This window comes from Canis lupus, chromosome 1, assembly GCF_003254725.2.
Source record: "Canis lupus dingo isolate Sandy chromosome 1, ASM325472v2, whole genome shotgun sequence".
In the NCBI taxonomy this organism is placed as follows: Eukaryota; Metazoa; Chordata; class Mammalia; order Carnivora; family Canidae; genus Canis; species Canis lupus.
This window is the reverse complement of record NC_064243.1, coordinates 114656482-114676736: the sequence shown is the minus strand read 5'-3', so window position 1 is coordinate 114676736 and position 20255 is coordinate 114656482. Positions and strand designations below refer to the sequence as shown.

Here is a 20255-nt window from a genome sequence, read left to right as displayed (position 1 = left end):
TGTTCCGAGTCTGTCTTTGTCTTTCATGCCATTACCCTTTTTGAAGAGTACAGACCAGTTATTTTGCAGAATATCTCTCATTTTGGTTTGTCGGGTGTCTCCTCAGGATTAGGTACAGGTCACATGTATTTGGCAGGAATACCAGGAGGTTGTGTCCTACTTGATGCAGGATATCAGAAGGCACATAATGTTGCTATGTCTTATTACCAACTATGTTAATTTTGACTCGCTAAGATGAAGTCTACCAATTTTCCCTACTGTAAATTATTAGTTTTCTCTTTGTAATTAAACAATAATTTGTGGAGAGGCATTTCAAGACTAGGTGAGACTGGATGGGTTTTAAGCAGGGGAATGTCTGATTTAGATCTGAGTTTTGGAAAGGTCCCCATTGAGAGTGGATTATAGGGGGTGACAACAGAGGCAGAAAGACCAGAGAGGTGCCAGGGGCTGGAGAGGCTGGTGAAACAGAGGCGAACCTCCTAATTCCTGCTACTGCCAGATGTGTTCTCAACCCAAAGAACAGAATACTAGACAGTGGTGAGAATGAATAGACTGACCTGCGCACAACTACGTGGGTGAATCTCACAGACATAATGCGGAGTTAAAGGAGCCAGAGAGAAAAGAGCCCATCCTGTGATTTTGTATTCATAAAAAGTTCAAGAACAGGCACAGCTAATCTGTGATGTGTTCAATCACATGGTGGCTCCGTGGGTACTGGGTTTAGGACCAATAGCCTGGCCTGCCTGCCTGGCTCAGCTTTCTTGCTCCCCCTTAGGTGGCCCGCGTGGACGGCACCGTGGATACCCCGCCTTGCCTGCGCCTGAGCCACCGTACCTGGGGCTCCCAGAACAGTCTCGTGGAGATGCTCTTTCTCCGGCTCAGCCTTCCAGTCCAGTTCCACCAGCACTTCCGGTGCACTGCAGGAGCCACCCCCCTGGCTCCTCCTGGCCTGCAGCCCCCAGCTGAGGATGAGGCCAGGGCAGCAGAACCCGACCCCGACTATGAAAACCTGCGGCGTTCAGCGGGGCGCTGGGGCGAGGCTGAGGGGGGCAAAGAAGGAAATGCCAAGGAGGGGGCACCCGGGGGCAATGCCCAGGCTGGGGTGGAGGCCCAGCCTGTCAGGGTGGAGAACGAGAAGGATGCTACCACAGAGAAGAACAAGAAGAGAGGGTGAGTCAAGGATGGGGCCAGGGTGGGTTTAGGGAACCCCAATAATGTAAAAAACCTGATTGTGTCCCACAGGGCCCCCATATACGTTTAGCGGAGTCAGAATGCTAAGGGAGCCTATTATGCCTCAAGTGAATCCCATTATCTCCCGGGATGCTCTCATTTCCCTGAGAATGTAAAACTGGGGTACACCACTATATCTATGGGGGACTCTACTCTCCTTGGGGTACCTAGTAGGCCCCAAAGCATTCACCCAATGGACTTTGTTGTCTATAGACACTAAAGTGGACAGACATTAAAGTGTCTTGAGAGAGTTGACTGTACCCCAAAGCATCCCAGTGAACACCACTCATCTTCTAAATTGGGATCATTTCTGTGTCTCAAATGTGCCCCCCAAAAGCTAATTTCAAAGGAGACCCTCAAAAAGGCATTAAACCTGACTTGAAACTAAAAATGCTTACCCCCTACTAGGGCAGTGTTTTTCAGCGGGATATTCTGAATATTCTGAATATTCTGAATATTCTCAGCGCCAAGAGTTCTGTGGCTCTTGGCGGATGTTTGGAAATGATGAATGATTTGGGTTATCACAGTTTGTTGGGGAGGTGCTGCTGCTACTGAGGGAGTCCAGGGATTCTAAAGGCTTTCAGTGTATAAGGCAGCACCACATGATGAAGGATTATCCTCTCCTAAATGCCTTTAGCACCCATATGAGAAATGCAGCTGTGGGGGGACCATGTGCCCCCAAAGGAGCCTCCATGTTCCCAGAAGCACCTTTAAATTTGGGCATCTGCAAGCACAGAGCACAGCATCCCTAGGAGGGATTATGCTGATGCAGTTGGGAATTTTATCCCTCTAGAGGCAAGGGCTTGGGTATTAGAAATGAGATGTATTTAGGATGGATGTGGGAATCATGAATGTTGTGGTGGACAGGGCTGGGGGGCTGGGCTTGACAGCTGGTTCTCACAGTAGCCTCTCCTCCCCATCACCAGGTTCTTATTCAAGGCCAAGAAGGCGGCCATGATGACGCAGCCACCTGCCACTCCCACTCTGCCCCGCCTCCCTCGAGAGGTGGTGCCCGCAGACAACCGTGATGACCCTGAGATCATCCTCAACACCACCACGGTGTGAACCTGGGACCCTCAACCGAGACCCCTCAGATTTCCAAATTTCATGCTGCAGTCCCTCGTAATTGCCCTTACCTGGGGACACCCCAATATACACTGAAGACCACAAAACAGAGCACATACTGATTTAGTCCTTTGAAACCCTAAGTTCATAGAGCTAGGGGACCTGAAAATTGCAGGAACACAATGAAGTATAAGGCACACTGATAAAACTCCTAGGGATCCTAGAATACGGAGGGTATACCAGTGTAGACTTGGGACCTTCATATTTGGGTTTACCCATATAAACTCAGTACCCCCAAATTTAATAGCTTTCTGGTATATTCTTGGGAACCAACATTTACAATTATCGCAGTAGAGTTTGGGGTTTCCCAAATCTGGAATGTTTTCTGAGACAGAGAGCCTCATGGTTAGGATTATGGGCCACCTGGATGCTAAGTGGGTAAGTCACTTCACTGTTCTATGCCTTCTCCTTTATGGAAGTCTTACGGTTTTCCCGTCTGTAAAATGGGGATACAAATTGTACCCTCTTGATGGTGATTATAAATTAATTTGTGAATTATTTGTTAGTTATTATTTGTTGATAACTTTATAATTTGGAGAGGGATCCAAATTTGGGGGTATCACAAATAGTCCCGGAGCATTCCCGAGTCTGAATATATAGTAGACACAGAAATAGAGACACATAGACCTGGGGTGTGTATGTCTCAAATCCAGTAATTTTTTGTTGAACTTCAAGGGGACTCTGTGAATCTAGAGAGACCAACTTAAGAGTCCCAAGGAAGCCCTGTGTCCCCCACCTTCTGGGCTGACCATTGGTCCCCCTCTGCCTCTCCAGTACTATTACTCTGTGAGGATCTTCGCTGGCCAGGAGCCCAGCTGCGTGTGGGTGGGCTGGGTCACCCCTGACTACCATCAGCACGACATGAACTTCGACCTCAGCAAGGTCCGGGCAGTGACGGTGACCATGGGAGACGAACAAGGCAACGTCCACAGCAGGTGCCAGGGAAGGGTGGGAACCACGGGAGGTGAGAGGTCAGCGCTGGGCCCCTGGCTCAACAGCTTCTCTCCCCCTCTACTTCTCTCCTCTCCCTGTTTACTTCCCTCCTCTGGGTTTTTCCTCCTCTTTGGTTTCTGTTTGGTCTTTTCCATTTTGTCTTCCTTCTTCCTCTCACTCTGCCCTTTCTACGTTACCTCCTGTCTCTGTTCTCTCTTCCTGCTCCCCTTCCCTCTCTTCCTCCCAGAATCCCCAGCCAACTTCTAAGAACTCTTGCTCTGAGGAGCTTGGGGTGTTGGCACTTGGGTGTGCAGGTGATGGGGGGCTTGGGGATGGAGCTCTGAAGTCACGGTATTCTGGGAGTTTGGGGAAGGGAGCATCCAGGGTCCAGAGCACCTTGGCTAAGGCGCCATGCACTGACCGCCCCTGTTTCCTCCAGCCTCAAGTGCAGCAACTGCTACATGGTGTGGGGCGGGGACTTCGTGAGCTCCGGACAGCAGGGCCGGATCAGCCACACAGACCTTGTCATTGGCTGCCTGGTGGACTTGGCCACTGGTCTGATGACCTTTACTGCCAATGGCAAGGAGAGCAACACCTTTTTCCAGGTGAGTCCAGCCCTCAGCAACTTAGCAATAGTGTCCTCATGTCCCAGGATGCTGGGAAGACCCTTCCCAACCCCCCACTGAGGACAGACCCCAGAGAGACAGGACAAAAACAGCTCCTAGCCTGTCCTCAGGGAAGTCCCTGGGAGACCACTTAGTTAACTGTCCACTGAACTGACACCCAGAAAAGAGGAGACAGAGCACTGTCTTGACCTTGGAGAAGGGTCCACAGTCCCTCTTGGTCCAGGTGACACCTACTGCCAACTTTTCACCAATCAGGGAACACCCTACGATGAAACCTAGGGTGGGCTTTTCTTTCTTGATATTTTATTATGAAAGGTGTCAAACATACAACAAAAATAAATCTTTTATAAAGAATATTTTATTTATTTATTCATGAGAGACACAGAGATAGGCAGAGACATAGGCAGAGGGAGAAGCAGGCTCCCTATGGGGAGCCCAATGCAGGACTTGATCCCAGGACCTCGGGATCATGCCCAAGCCAAAGGCAGCTGCTCAACCACTGAGCCACCCAGGTGTCCCAACACAAAACAAAATTAAAGAAATCGTACAGTGAATGCCCATATACCCACTGGCTTCATCACAAGAACCTACCACTCACACTGGCTTTATCACGTATTTATCCACTTATCCATCCATTAATGCGTCTAACTTGGAATTTATAAAACTTTATTTTAAATGGAGAATTTAAAAATATGCAAAAATAGTGTCTTGGACCTCTATGTCCCCACGCTCTAGCTTCTACTATTACAGCTGATCCTGCTTCATATTTACCCTCCACGGCCATTGGATGATTTTGAAGGAGACCCCAAATATCATATGTTTTCATTTCTTTTCAATTTGTATCTCTACAAAAATAGGGATTATTTTAAAAAGCATAACCAGGGGTGCCTGGGTGGCTCAGTGGTTGAGTGTCTGCCTTGGGCTCAGATCATGATCCCAGGATCCTGGGATCGAGTCCTGCATCAGGCCCCCCCACAGGGAGCCTGCTTCTTCCTCTGCCTATGTCTCTGCCTCTTTGCGTCTCTCATGAATAAGTAAAATCTTTAAAAAATGATAATAAATAAACACAAAATAAAAAACATAACCAACTATACCATTTATATCTTTTTTAAAAAAACCAATAATTCCTAATTAATTAATCAAATATTTAGTCCATGTTCACTTCTCTGGTTGTTTCAAAAAATGTCTTTTTCCCATTTGTTCATTTGAATTGGAATCCATTAAGGTCATGTATTTTAGTTGGTCGCTATGCCCCTTGAGTCTCTCCTACGTAGATTTCCCTTCTCTCTCTTCTCTGAAATGTGTTTGCTGAAACCAGGCTGCCTGTCCTGAAAAGTTTGCTTCTCAAAGTCCTGGACCAGCAGGATCTGCGTCACCTGGGGGGTTGTTAGAAATGAGGAATCTCAGGCTTCCCCCTAGACCTGCCCAATGCGAATCCAAAACTTAATCCTGGGGAATTCGTGCGTCTTCTCAGCCTGCGTCTGGTTGACGCATCCCCCATGGTGTTGTTTTAACGTTTTCCTCTGTCCCCTGTATTTCCTATCAACTGGCAGCCAGAGGTGCAGTTAGGTTCAGGTTTGGCAAGATGGCTTCACAGATGATGGTGTTTGTGGTGATAGAGGCTGGGTGGGTCCACTGCGGAGATCAGAGGGGCTGGAGGGACAGTGCAGTCAGAAGACCTTCCTGAGTTTTGAAGAATGAGTGGTATTGCCACTTGAACACAAGTGGCATTCCAGGTGGAAGGCATGATTTGCACAATGACCTGGAAGATACGTTGCCACCGAGGGAGCTGGAGGAGGTTGGTGTATCTGGATCAGAGGTGGTGCAGCCCACGAGCAACCTCGGTGCCTGACTTTGGATCTGTAGACACCAGGAGGATCAGGCTGGGGCAATCGACCCCAGAGTTCAGGAGCCAGAGTCATCATCACCTCCAGTTCACCCTCTTCCTCACCCTGGCCTCTTCTCCCTTGCCAGGTGGAGCCCAACACCAAGCTGTTTCCTGCTGTCTTCGTCCTGCCCACCCACCAGAATGTCATCCAGTTTGAGTTGGGGAAGCAGAAGGTAGGAGTACAGTGATGGGGCAGGCTGAGGCAGTAGGCGTGGGGGGTCAGGCTGGCAGAGTGGCTGAAAAGTGGGGCAATCCGGGAGGTCTCCCTGGAAGCAGAGTGGCAGGACAGAGAGGGCTGGGAATCCTGACCCGTGCACACCTCCGTGCCCCCAGAACATCATGCCGCTGTCAGCTGCCATGTTTCTGAGTGAGCGCAAGAACCCGGCCCCACAGTGCCCGCCTCGGCTGGAGGTGCAGATGCTGATGCCCGTCTCCTGGAGCCGTATGCCCAACCACTTCCTGCAGGTGGAGACACGACGTGCGGGCGAGCGGCTCGGCTGGGCCGTGCAGTGCCAGGAGCCACTGACCATGATGGCTTTGCACATCCCTGAGGAGAACCGGTCAGGGCCAGCCCGGGCTCATGGGGGTGGGATGGGTGTTGCAAGTCTTCTGGGGTCTGGAACCCATTCAGTGCCCCCCTCCATCAGTACCCCAAGGCTCCAGACAGCACCCCAGTGGGCCCCAGACCTACCTCAGGGAACCCTGACTCAGCTCGGGCATCCCCAGATAAGAATCCAGGGGACTCCAGACCCACCCAGAAGGCCTTGGGTCTGTCTTTGGGACCTCCAGGGACCCCAGACCTAACCCACAGGGCTCCAAGCCCATCTCAAGGAGCCCAGATCCACGAGAAGCCACACAGACTCTAGGAGCCTCAACTACACCTCAGAAGGACACGGACATTACTCAGAGAGGCCTGAATGCACCCCAGGGTGTCTTGGGCACACCCCGGGAGACTGAATGTATCCCTTGGGGATCTCAAACCCCGTCCAGGGGACCCAGACACAATCAGGGTACAGATGGGTTCATGTGTATGGCATGAATGCTCTTAGGTACCCTGAACAGACTCCAATCCCAGACAAACCAGGAGGCTCTGATATGCTTCATCTGTCCTTTATTCATTCGTTTAACAGATAGCTCTGGGCTCTTCCTGTGTGACCAGCAGCATTCTATTTTTTTTAAGATTCTAATTTATTTATTCATGAGATCCAGAGAGGCAGAGACACAGGCAGAGAGAGAAGCAGTCTCCCTGCAAGGAGCCTCATGTGGGACTCAATCCTGGATCCCAGGATCATGCCCTGATCAAAAGGCAGACGCGCAACCGCTAAGTCACCCAAGCGTCCCAACCAGCAGCATTCTAGGCGGGAAACACCAAACCCTTGTGAACGGACATTCTAGCGATGCCCACATATAACTCAGGGGCTCAGACGTGTCCGAGAGGACTCAGACCATCCCTGGGGAATCCCAGATGCACTCACTCATTCTATCTATCTATCTATCTATCTATCTATCTATCTATCATCTGTCTAGTATTTATTGAGCACTTACTATGCTAAGTCCTGTTTAGGTGATGGGGATATAGCAAAAAAAACAAAAACAAAAACAAACAAACAAAAAAAAACAAAAGGCAGAAATGTCCTACACTGGTGGGATTACATTTTAGTCCTATTCAAACATAGCCAGGTTACTCAAGCCTGCCAGAGGGAGGTTCAATCCCAATCTGGGGATCCCAGACATATCTTCCGGTCACCAGATCTCCTCCACAGGCTCTCAGATACCCCAGAGTATCAGACCATCCCAAGGATCCCAGATACATCCCAAGTAGCTCCCAGACCACTTAGGGACTTCCAGAACTATTAAAAGATTCCTAGACCCAGCTGCGCAGACCTCACAGAACCTTGCCCAGCAGCACACTGGGATTCCCTGCTGGGGCGGCCGACGCTCACCTTAGCATTTCTTTGCCTGTCTGTGGTCTGTGCCCGTCTCCCTCCTCCTCTGTGGGCTCTGTGCCTGTCCGTGGCCCCCCTCCGCCGCAGGTGCATGGACATCCTGGAGCTGTCGGAGCGCCTGGACCTGCAGCGGTTCCACTCTCACACCCTCTGCCTCTACCGCGCGGTGTGCGCGCTGGGCAACAACCGCGTGGCGCATGCTCTGTGCAGCCACGTGGACCAGGCGCAGCTGCTGCACGCGCTGGAGGACGCGCACCTGCCGGGCCCGCTGCGGGCGGGCTACTACGACCTCCTCATCAGCATCCACCTCGAAAGTGCCTGCCGCAGCCGCCGCTCCATGCTCTCCGAGTACATCGTGCCCCTCACGCAGGAGACCCGCGCCATCACTCTCTTCCCACCCGAGGAAAAGCGCGGAAAACGGCCCCCGCCGCCACGGCCTGCCTGGCGTTGGCGTCACCACCTCCCTGCGGCCCCCACACCACTTCTCGCCGCCCTGTTTCGTGGCTGCCCTGCCGGCTGCTGGGGTGACGGAAGCTCCGGCCCGCCTCAGCCCCAGCATCCCTCTGGAGGCCCTGCGGGATAAAGCACTGAGGATGCTGGGGGAGGCCGTGCGAGATGGGGGGCAGCACGCACGCGACCCCGTCGGGGGCTCTGTGGAGTTCCAGTTTGTGCCCGTGCTCAAGCTTGTGTCCACCCTGCTGGTAATGGTTTCCTCCTGCTTCCCTCTGTCCCTTTCTTCTTCCGCATTCCAAATCCTCTATCCATCTGTCTGTCCCCCTCTCATTTGTGTATCTAACCACCCATCTGTCTCTCCATCCTCTACCTTTCAGTTTATCCTTCTATCGTCTACTCATCCTTCATTCACTTTTCCTCCCATCCATTCATCTGTCTTCTATTAATCTGTTTGTTAATCTTTTCTCCCTCCTTTACATTCATCTAGACAACCAACCATCATTCGTTTATCAATCCATCCATCCTCCACCCACCTTCCCATCCACCCATCTAAATTTTTTTTTATTTATTTATGATAGTCACAGAGAGAGAGAGAGAGAGAGAGGCAGAGACATAGGCAGAGGGAGAAGCAGGCTCCATGCACCGGGAGCCCGACGTGGGATTCGATCCCGGGTCTCCAGGATCGCGCCCTGGGCCAAAGGCAGGCGCCAAACCGCTGCGCCACCCAGGGATCCCCCATCCACCCATCTATTCATTCAGATACCCCCATCTTCCCATCCACAAGTCCACCCATTTACTTATATTTCCATTCTCTGCCCATGTATCTATCCATCCATCCATGTATCCAATTTTCTTTTCTTTAGATTTTATTTATTTATATAAATATTTTATTTATTTATTCATGAGAAACAGAGAGAGAGATAGAGAGGCAGAGACATAGGCAGAGAGAGAGGCAGGTTCCATGCAGGGAACCTGGCTGAAGGCAGGCGCTCAACCGCTGAGTCACCCAGGCGTCCCATATTTTATTTATTTATTCACGAGAGGGACCCCTGGGTGGCGCAGCGGTTTGGCGCCTGCCTTTGGCCCAGGGCGTGATCCTGGAGACCCGGGATCGAATCCCACGTCGGGCTCCCGGTGCATGGAGCCTGCTTCTCCCTCTGCCTGTGTCTCTGCGCCTCTCTCTCTGTGACTATCATAAATAAATAAAAATTAAAAAAAAAAAAGATTTATTCATGAGAGACACAGAGAGAGGCAGAGACACAGGCAGAGGGAGAAGCAGGCTCCCTAAGGGGAGCGGGCCTTGACCCCAGGACCCCGGGATTTCGACCTGAGCCAAAGGCAAATGCTCAGCCACTGAGCCACCCAGGTTTCCCCCTCCATCTATCCAATTTTCAATCTAGTTGTCCATTCATCCTTCCATTTACTCATACTCGAGTACATCCTCTGTTCCATCTATTCATTTATCCACCTATTCATTTATTTATTAAGCTATCTCTCCTTTCATACATCCAGTTATCATCCTCCTTGCACCTGTGCATTCATTCATCCACACATCCATCCACCCACCCATCTACAGATTCATCTGTTCCTTCATCTTCCGCCTACCTATCTGTCCACCAATGCATGTCTCAGTTCATATATATATACATTCATCCACCTACCCACAAATCTATCCAACCATCTACACCCATTCATCCACCCACCATCCACTCATTCTTCATCCTTTACTGCATGTACCCTTTATTCACATACTCATCTAATGACTCACCCACATAGCCATCCATCCAAATTTTCATGCACAAACCTACCCACCCGTCCATCATCCAACCATCCCACCCTACCCCCTACTTCTTTGCCTATTTATCTATTTACCCATTCATTCATTTACATACTCATGCACCTATCAAATCATCCATCAACCTACCCACCTATTCATACATTATATATCCTGTCATCTATCTACCCATCTCTCCCTCAGCCTTTACCTTCACCTCTCTATCTACCATCTGCCCATCAATTTCTCTCCCCTTCAAACCTCTACTATTCCATCTATTGATTCAGCCACCCAGTGCTCCCTCCACTTATCCATCTCTCTTTCCTCATTGTTTTTCCCTTTCATCTATCTCCTTTCCCTCCATCTGTCAGCATCTTCATTATGTTTATTGAGTGCTAGCATATACTGGGAGCTATGAGGGCATCTATCAGAGTAAGGGGTGTCCTGCTCCAGAGTCACATATGCTCAAGCTTAGGAGAAAGGACATTTACTAGTCAAGGGAAAGATGCTAATGTTTGGCTACATGGTCTGGGCCAGGTTAGGTGGGACACAGGTATGGACCTGAGGGGATGTTAAGGAAAATGGGTGGCAGGGCAAGGGGGTGCCATTTCTTTGTGTAGGAGGAATCATATCTAGCCCATGCAGGAGTGAATCTGACATGTGCAGGAGAAGCAGGTCTGGGGAGTGAGGCTGGGACTTGATTTGGAGGTCTCAAGGGCCACAGTGAAGTACCCAGGTTTTGTCCTGTAGGTGATGGGCATCTTTGCTGATGAGGATGTGAAACAGATCTTGAAGATGATTGAGCCTGAAGTATTCACTGAGGAAGAAGAGGAAGAGGAAGAGGAGGAGGAAGAGGAGGAGGATGAGGAGGAGAAGGAGGAGGATGAGGAGGAAGAAGCACAGGAGAAAGAAGATGAGGAAAAAGAGGAAGAGGAGACAGCAGAAGGGGAAAAAGAAGAAGACTTAGAGGAAGGGCTGCTCCAGATGAAGTTGCCAGAATCTGTGAAGTTACAGGTGGGCTCATTCTTCCTGTTCTCCAGCCACCATCTATCTGGGCTGAGAGACAGGATCTGGTGCAGCATGAGTCTGGACTTTGTTCCAAGGAAGTGGGGAGCTGTGGAAGTGCCACAGATGATTGGAGTGCTGCTGGCTTCAAGTGATCTCTCTGGTTGCCATGTAGCAGGTAGATTGGAGGGATGAGACCATTGAGAAGGCTGGCATAAGGATCCAGGCAGGAAATGATGGTGGCAGATAGGGCAGGGCCATGAAGAGGAGGGAGGAAGCAAGAAAAGTTTCAAGGATGGTCTCAGCACCATCATTCCTACTGCATGGTTGTCCTCCCATAGATGTGCCACCTGCTGGAGTATTTCTGTGACCAAGAGTTGCAGCACCGTGTGGAATCCCTAGCAGCCTTTGCGGAGCGCTATGTGGACAAGCTCCAGGCCAACCAGCGGGACCGCTATGGCCTCCTCATGAAAGCCTTCACCATGTCTGCTGCTGAGACTGCCCGACGTACTCGCGAGTTCCGCTCCCCACCCCAGGAGCAGGTACTCTGACCCCTGACCCCAGCTAGCATTACTGTCTAAATCCCAACTTTAACCTCTCCCCCTACACTGATCACTGATGGTGTTAAATCTCTAAACTCATGCTTGACATCTGACCCTATTGAAATAATTATCTCTTACTCTTCTACTTGTCTCCGAACCAATTTGTCCTCTTAGTCACCTCAGACTGACACTGACTCCATTCAAAACTCTAGTCTTCAGACGGTCTGCATCAACTCATGACCTTAGACAGGGTCTCACAATTGAATCTTTATTTTTATTTTTTTTTACAAATGAATCTTTGATCCTTGACCTCAGAGTTTCTGCCTTGGGTCTCTGACCCTCATTCTAATAACTTTTGACCTTCCTCTAGATAAACATGCTATTGCACTTCAAAGATGGTGAAGATGAGGAAGATTGTCCTCTCCCTGAAGAGGTTCGACAGGATTTGCTCGAATTTCATCAAGACTTGCTGGCACATTGTGGTAAGAGATCAGAGAACCCATCTCCCGAATTTTCTCTTGAGACCTCTCCTGAAGTTTCCCTAAGATTTCCTGATCTTAAATATTTACAGTATTGGTGCAATGTAATTTTTGGTTGAATGAATGAGCAAACATATTAGTGAACAGATAAAGAATGAGTGGAGGGATATTTGTACTGGCATTTGAGTATATTATACATGGATGGATGTCTATAGGCAAGTGAATGGTGAGTGTAAATTGGTAGATAGAGAGATGAATGAATAAAGAAATGGATGAGTAGATGGCTGGGTGCATGGATGGATAAAGAGAAGGATGATGGTTAGATGGATGGGTAGATGGATAATTGAAAATTGGATGGAGAGATGGTTGGGTGGCTGGAGGATGGATAATCCTCCATTGTTTGGATTATCCAATGGATAATCTCCATTGTTTCTGATAATAAGGCAGCTAGTAATCTTTTTTTAAGATTTTATTTATTTGTTCATGAGAGACACAGAGAGAGGCAGAGACATAAGCAGAGGGAAAAGCAGGCTCCCTGCGGGGAGCCTGATAAGGGACTCCATCCCAGGACCCCAGGATCAGGACCTAAGCCAAAGGCAGATGCTCAATCACTGAGCCACCCAGGTGCCCTAGGCAGCTAATAATCTTACTGAGATTCTTTTATATGTGACGAGTGGTTTTTCTCTGGCTGCCTTTCAAGTTTTCTGTTTGCCTTTGCTTTGAAACAGTTGGGTATAATGTATCTAGGTGTGGCACTCTGATTTTATCCTACTTGAAGTTTATTAAATTTCTTGATGTGTAGATTAATATTTTGCATCAAATTTGGGACTTTTGGGCTATTATTTCTCTAAATATTTTTCTGCCATTTCTCATCACTCTTTATGGGACTCCCATTATGCATATATTGATATACTTGATGATATCCCACAGGCTCTGAGGCTCTGTTAGCTTTTCTTCATTCTTTTTTTTCTTCATTCTTTTTTTACTCTTCAAACCGATAACCTCTATTGTCCAACCCTCAAGTTCACTGATTCTTTCTCCCACCAGCTCAAATATGCTGTTACCTCTCTAGTGAGTTTTAAATTTCAGTTATTGTACTTTTCAGCCCCAGAATTTCTATCTGGTTATCTTTTATGTGGTCTACCTCATTATTAATATTCTCTATTTGAGGAGACATTGGCATCATACTTATCTTTAATACTTTCTACATGGCTTCCTTTGTTCTTTGAACCTACTTACAATAGCTTATTTTTAAAAATATTTTATTTATTTATTCATGAGAGACGGAGAGAGAGCGAGGCAGAGACATAGGCAGAGGGAGAAGTAGGCTCCCTGCAAGGAGCCCAATGTGGGACTTGATCCCAGACACCAGGATCACACCCTGAGCTAAAGGCAGACACTCAACCACTGAGCCACCCAGGTGTCCCTATAATAGTTTAAAAGACATTTAACATGCTTCAAAGAATGAATAAATGAATAAATATGTGAATATATGGAGAAATAAATGAAAAAAAACAAGAATGTACACAAGAATGAGGAATGAATGAACCAATGAATGAGTAAAGAAGTGAATGACTAGAGCACCTGGGTTGCTTAGTTGGTTAAGTGTCTGCCTTTGGCTCAGGTCATTATCCCAGGGTCCTGGAATCAAGTCCCACATTGGGACTGCCTGCTTCTCTCTCTCCCTCTGCCCCTTCCTCCCATCCTTGCTCGTGCTCAATTGCTCACTCTCTTGTGTTCTCTCTCTCAAATAAGTAAATAAAATAGTTTTTTAAAAAAGAAGTGAATGACTGAATAGATGAAGAAGCACACAGATGAATGACACCCTCTTCCTTCTTGACCAACTCCAGGAATTCAGCTGGAGGGGGAGGAGGAGGAACCAGAGGAAGAGGCCACCCTGGGCAGCCGCCTGATGAGCCTGTTGGAGAAAGTCCGGCTGGTGAAGAAGAAGGAGGAGAAACCTGAAGAGGAATCCCCTGCTGAAGAGAGCAAACCCCGTGAGGACTGGGGTCTTTAGGGAGGGGACAGGGATGGGGCAGGCAGCCATGTGCTTGAGGAGCCAGTAGGTCCAAAATAGGCCAGACCATGAGGAGTAAGCAAGGGAGGGGTAGATTGATGAGAGAGGAGGAATAGGGGGTGGGGTGAGAGAAGAGGCATGTTGGAAGTGTGGCCCAAATGTGGTGGCTCTACAGTATGTGTGTTGGACCAGCATGCTGTATGGCCTGCCAGCACAGAGATATACATCCCACCTTGGGATGGTGGCAGCTCCTGTACCACCACCACAGCTTCTGTGTCCTCATGGCTTTTCTTTGTTTTTCTCTTCTTTTTTTGGTGAAATGATTACTATGATGAGGGATTAGAAAAACAGTTATGATAAATGTTGGTCCAATGGGCCATTATGCAAAATATATTTTATCTCCAACCAACAAAGACAGGTCCCTGAAGTTGGTACAGAGTTTATTCTACAACATTCAAGAAATTGCTATTGGGCCAGCTCTGAGCCAGGAACTGTTGGCAGGGCTGGAGAATGCTGTGGGGAGAAGGAGTAAAAATCCCTACCCTCCAAGAGTTTAGAATATTATAACAGATGCACATATACATATACCATAATGTCAGGTGGCCATGGGTGGCTAAGGAAAAAAATCAAGCTGAGTAATAGGAGAGAGAGGGATAAAGATGGAGGGGTCAGAGTAGGGGAGTGAGGTGTGCAAAGATCTGGGGAAGATGATTGTTACAAAGGGAATAGCCAATGCAAAGGCCCTGAGGCAGGAACATGCATGGGGTATTTAGAAGCCAGTGTAGCTGGAGCAGAGTGAGCAAGGGGAGGGGGGCAGGAGATGAGGTCTGAAGTGACAGGGCCAGATTGCATAGCGCTAGAAGGTCATGAATTGACACCATCATTTAGTGCCAGTGCATGGAGGTTTCTCCTAACCTGAGAACATGAGACATCTCTTTTCTCCCAAAATCCTGGGAATGAAAAGTGTTGGGAGAGAAAGAGAGACACAGAGAGAAATGGATGCTGGATGTAGGAGAGATGAGTCCCAGGGAGATGGACAGGGAAAATAAAACAGTTAATTTTGACATCATTTTCAAATGATGCCAAAGTCCACCAGGTATTCTCGGTGTCTGTTGTCTCTCTTGATGAAAAATCAACAGTGTTTTTATAGAACAAGTGGAATTGTGACTTGTGCTTTCAAAGGTACATTATATATTTCAAAGGTGTTTATAATGTACTCTGGTATTTTGAAGTGATACAAGTTCTTTTTTCCTCTTGAAACCTTTAGGGAGCCCTCACTGTTTGGGTGTTAGGGTGAAGAGAACAGGGGAGCTCTTAAGGCAATAAAACGAAATCTTCCAGAATCTGCCTACTCCTGGCAGGTAGAGGGTCAGGGCAGTTAGTAACTGAGAAGCCCTCTGGGAAGAGGGGCCCTTTCTGCATTGTTTTGGCTCCAGGCCTCAACCTGGGAGTGTTCTGACACTCATGTCCCCTTCCCAGAGTCATTGCAGGAGCTGGTGTCCCACACAGTGGTGCGGTGGGCTCAAGAGGACTTCGTGCAGAGCCCTGAGCTCGTTCGGGCCATGTTCAGCCTCCTCCACCGGCAGTACGATGGGCTCGGGGAGCTGCTGCGTGCCCTGCCCCGGGCATACACCATCTCACCGTCATCCATGGAGGACACCATGAGCTTGCTTGAGTGCCTGGGCCAGATCCGATCGCTGCTTATTGTGCAAATGGGTCCCCAGGAGGAAAACCTCATGATCCAGAGCATTGGGTGAGGCCCTTCCCCCTCCCCTGACTTTGCACATCCCCCCGGGAAGGAGGGGAGCCCCCACAAGCTCCAGCTTGTCCCCTGGGCTCATGTCCCCTGGATGCAATAATGTCTCCTTCCTCCACTTCTGCTTCATCCTTGTGGTGATATATACTTCTCCTAATAGCTAGCCCATCTCCCTGGCTAATGACCCCTCCTCTCACCTCTCCATCCAGACCCTGGGATAACAGCTCTTACTCACCTCTTGGCACAATAGTTACCCTCTTTGAGCTTCAGTGTTCATCTCTAAACAGGAAGAGCCATGCCTACCTCATACAGTCATGGCAAGGCTTCCAAGGGCTTTTGCACATCGTAATGATATTGGTAATGGTAATGATAGTACTAAACACTCACTAAGTGTCAAGAGTGTCTCATTCATTCACTCAGCAAGCATTTATTGAGCACCTAGTTTGTGCCAGGCCCTTTCTAGACACTTGGGGATACCACATGCAGCATGGTAAGGATCTCCACCCTAGGGGATCCATGCCTCAGTTTCTTTTTTCTGTAAAATAGGGATAACTATAGTTCTTGGCTTCTAGAGTGGAGATAAAGATTGAATGAATTCAGATCTGTTAAGGGGCGTGGTGCCAGGCATGAAGGAAGAACTCAGTAAATGTTGACTGTTATTACAGTGGTGGTGACAACTCTCCCAAGGGCCTGGGGCTGTCCCTGGACTGGGGCTCCACCGGGCCCCTGGTGACCTCACGTTCTTTACCTCTTCACAGGAACATCATGAACAACAAAGTCTTCTACCAGCACCCGAACCTGATGCGGGCACTGGGCATGCATGAGACAGTCATGGAGGTCATGGTGAATGTCCTCGGGGGTGGCGAATCCAAGGTAAGGGGTCTGTGTGGGCTAGGGAGCTCAGGGCAGGGGGCCATGGAGGGGCAGGCGTTGACCACAGGCCCACTCTGCCTCCCTAGGAGATCCGCTTCCCCAAAATGGTGACAAGCTGCTGCCGCTTCCTCTGCTACTTCTGTCGTATCAGCCGGCAGAACCAGCGCTCCATGTTTGACCACCTGAGCTACCTGCTGGAGAACAGTGGCATTGGCCTGGGTGAGAACCCCTGAGCCCGGGGTGGCGGCCTGTCCCTCACGACCCACTCTTGGCGGTCCATCCAGGCATCCATCTCTACTCATTCAGTCATTCAACATTCAACAAACACTTATTCTCAACCCACCCTGGCTGTAGCCCTGTGATGAGCAGTCCTGGGGATACCCAGACAGCCCTGGCCCTGGCCCTCACAGAACTCACGGTGCAGCATGGCAGATAGACAGTGACAGCCCAGAGTGGTCAGGCCTGGGATGGGGAAGCACAGACCAGAGGAGGCACTTGACCTAGGCTGTAAAAGGGGGTGGTCAAGGAGGGCTTCCGAGAGGAGGTGAGATGAGCAGCAGTGAGACTGTCAACTATATACCTCTGAAGAGCATTCTCACTGCCTCTCGCCCTCACAGGCATGCAGGGCTCCACGCCTCTGGATGTGGCAGCTGCCTCCGTCATTGACAACAACGAGCTGGCCTTGGCATTGCAAGAGCAGGACCTGGAGAAGGTGGGGAAGGAGGAGGCCTGGCCCCTACCTGGCCCCTTGGGGCCCCTGCTGCTTTGGGACCCACTCTATGGGATGGTCCAGGATTAAATCAGAAGGGGAATAATTTGCAGGGAAAAGAACAGGAGCCAGTCACATGGGGCCGAGTGCAAATAATCCATACCTCACCCTCCTGCAGCTGCATGTCCTTGGCACATTTCTTGACCCTCTGTGCCCCCCTCCCTCCTCTGCTTCTGTACTAGTGTCAAAGGGCATGGGCTCTGGAGTTCAGCAACTTAGGCTGAACCTAAGTGAGATGGTGCTCTCTTGTTGTGTAGCCTTGGACAAGTGACTTAAATTCTCCAGGCCTGTCTCCTCACCTGCAGAATGAAGATAATAATAGAATAGGGTTATTCTCAAGATGAAATGACTTAATCCATGAAAGCATTTATAATACAGCAAGCATTATCTGCTACTATAGTATTACTCATTCAACAAATATTTACCGAGCACCTACTATGCGCCAGGAACTTGTCCAAGACAGTAGGGGTGTGACAGTGACTGAGACAATCAGAAAATCCTTGTCCACATGAAGCTGACATGGTTGGGAAGATGGACAATAAACAAGATGAATAAGTAAAATACATAGTGTATTAGCTAGTGACAAGTGTTAAAGATGAAAAAAGTGAACAGGGGAGAGAAATATCATGTGCCAGGAGGGTGTCCAAGTTTAGATAAGTGTGATCAGAGAATGCCTCACTGAGAAAGTGACATTCGGGGAAAGCTCTGAAGGAAGAGAGGGACCATATGGACATCAGGGGGAAGAGCATTCCAGGCAGGGGAACAGCCAATGCAAAGGCCCTGAGACAGAAGTGAACCTCATGAGTTTGAGGAACAGCAAAGAGACCAGTATGGTTGGAGCAGAGGGAGTGAGAAGTTAGCGGTGGGAAGTAAGGTCAGCAGGTGGCAGGGAAGATTGTGCAGAGGGTCTTAGTGGACCACTGTGAGGGCTCTGGGTCTTACCCTAAGTGAGATGGTGCCGCAGGAAGGTTCCAAGCAGGGAAGGATGCTTCTGTGTAGGAGGAATAGACCGAAGGAGCAGGGAGCCCAGGAAGGAAGCCCCTGGCATGGTCCAGGTGGGAGAGGAGGGTGGAGGATGACGATTATTGTTTGCTGAGAGATCCAGAAATGAATCAGGTTGCAGAGCTCCAGGGATGGGCAGGGACATGAGCCTTGGGGAGGAGGTGGTGCGGGTCTGCCTCTGGCTGAGCCCCCTCCGCCCCCAGGTGGTGTCCTACCTGGCGGGTTGTGGCCTTCAGAGCTGCCCCATGCTCCTGGCCAAAGGGTACCCAGACATCGGCTGGAACCCGTGTGGCGGCGAGCGCTACCTGGACTTCTTGCGCTTTGCTGTCTTTGTCAACGGTGAGTCAGGAGCTGGTGGTGGCAGGACAGGGGGCTGGGGCCACTGACCAAAGCCTCCCTCGGGGTGTGGGCCACACCTTGGGCCACTGGCCTAGCCCGGGATTCCTCCTGGTGGGCTGGGGCAGCACGCAGAAGCCAGTGGGGGCCTGGCCTTAACCCTTGAGGGGCGGGGTCCCTGGGCCGCGGCTCACGAGGCCTCCTGACCGCCGGAGCCGCCAGGTGAGAGCGTGGAGGAGAACGCCAACGTGGTGGTGCGGCTGCTCATCCGCAAGCCCGAGTGCTTCGGGCCCGCCCTGCGGGGTGAGGGCGGCTCCGGGCTGCTGGCTGCCATCGAAGAGGCCATTCGCATCTCTGAGGACCCGGCGCGCGATGGCCCAGGCGTCCGCAGGGACCGGCGGCGTGAGCAGTGAGTCTCCCACCACCTCGGCAGAACCGGCCCCCCATCCCGGTGCCCCTGGCTGCCTCCCCCACACCGCCCACTTTCCTCTGCAGCTTCGGTGAGGAGCCCCCGGAGGAGAACCGGGTGCACCTGGGACACGCCATCATGTCCTTCTATGCCGCCTTGATTGACCTGCTAGGACGCTGTGCACCAGAGATGCATGTGAGACCCAGAAGTCCAGGGATGGGGAGGGGCACACAGGGCCACCCTTGAGCCTCCTCAGTCAGGCACTGGACAGCACTGATAGCTCTCACTCTGCGGGTGGTCTTAGGAGAGGCAGTTCTGAGGACAGACACACTGGTGACCAAGACAGCCCCAGGCCCAGCTCTCACGGAGCTCCCGGACCAGTGGGGGAGACCAAGCAAGGTGGGCCGGGGTGGCCAGGGCTGCAGTGGAGAAGCACAGGCCGAGGAGTCAGGGCTGGGGATTCTAGAGTTTGCCCTGCGAGGAGTCCTGGTCTACCTGCCAGTAGGTCAGGAAAGGATGGATGGGGTATCGAGCAAATGGGGCTCAAGGTGCCTGATGATGTGGCCCACACTTCCTTCTTCCAGCTAATCCAAGCTGGCAAGGGAGAGGCACTGCGGATCCGCGCCATCCTGCGCTCCCTCGTGCCCCTGGATGACCTTGTGGGCATCATCAGCCTCCCACTGCAGATCCCCACCCTGGGCAAAGGTGCGGAGGGGGCCGGACTCAGCAAGGCAGGGAGGCTGAGGAGGGAGCGGATGGGTCCGAAGGGCATCCCTGACCCCCTGCCCTCCTGGCCCACAGATGGGGCTCTGGTACAGCCAAAGATGTCAGCATCTTTCGTGCCGGACCACAAGGCATCCATGGTGCTCTTCCTGGACCGAGTGTATGGCATTGAGAACCAAGACTTCTTGCTGCATGTGCTGGACGTGGGGTTCCTGCCTGACATGCGGGCGGCCGCTTCGCTGGACACGGTGAGCAGCCCGCCCCGCCTAGCCACCGTCCCTGCCTCCAGAGAGGATGCGGGATGGGGCGTGGGCATAGCAGCCGGGCTTCTGTTTGTTCTGGGCTTGTGTACATATCATAATCCTCCCT

At 50.6% G+C, this 20255-nt stretch overlaps 1 protein-coding gene across 1 annotated transcript in view; it reads left to right on the top strand.

The window, feature by feature from the left end:
* The window catches only part of RYR1 (ryanodine receptor 1), a 117859-nt gene that overhangs the window by 29580 nt on the left and 68024 nt on the right, over positions 1-20255 (top strand). The window contains 21 exon segments of the mRNA XM_025425100.3: positions 776-1170; positions 2157-2289; positions 3130-3290; positions 3728-3893; positions 5889-5975; positions 6136-6362; positions 7836-8175; positions 8177-8449; positions 10726-10989; positions 11322-11522; positions 11893-12004; positions 13852-13998; positions 15498-15771; positions 16533-16647; positions 16734-16866; positions 17265-17359; positions 18622-18757; positions 18977-19163; positions 19250-19358; positions 19748-19868; positions 19965-20134. Coding sequence (XP_025280885.3) covers positions 776-1170; positions 2157-2289; positions 3130-3290; positions 3728-3893; positions 5889-5975; positions 6136-6362; positions 7836-8175; positions 8177-8449; positions 10726-10989; positions 11322-11522; positions 11893-12004; positions 13852-13998; positions 15498-15771; positions 16533-16647; positions 16734-16866; positions 17265-17359; positions 18622-18757; positions 18977-19163; positions 19250-19358; positions 19748-19868; positions 19965-20134 — 3846 coding nt within the window.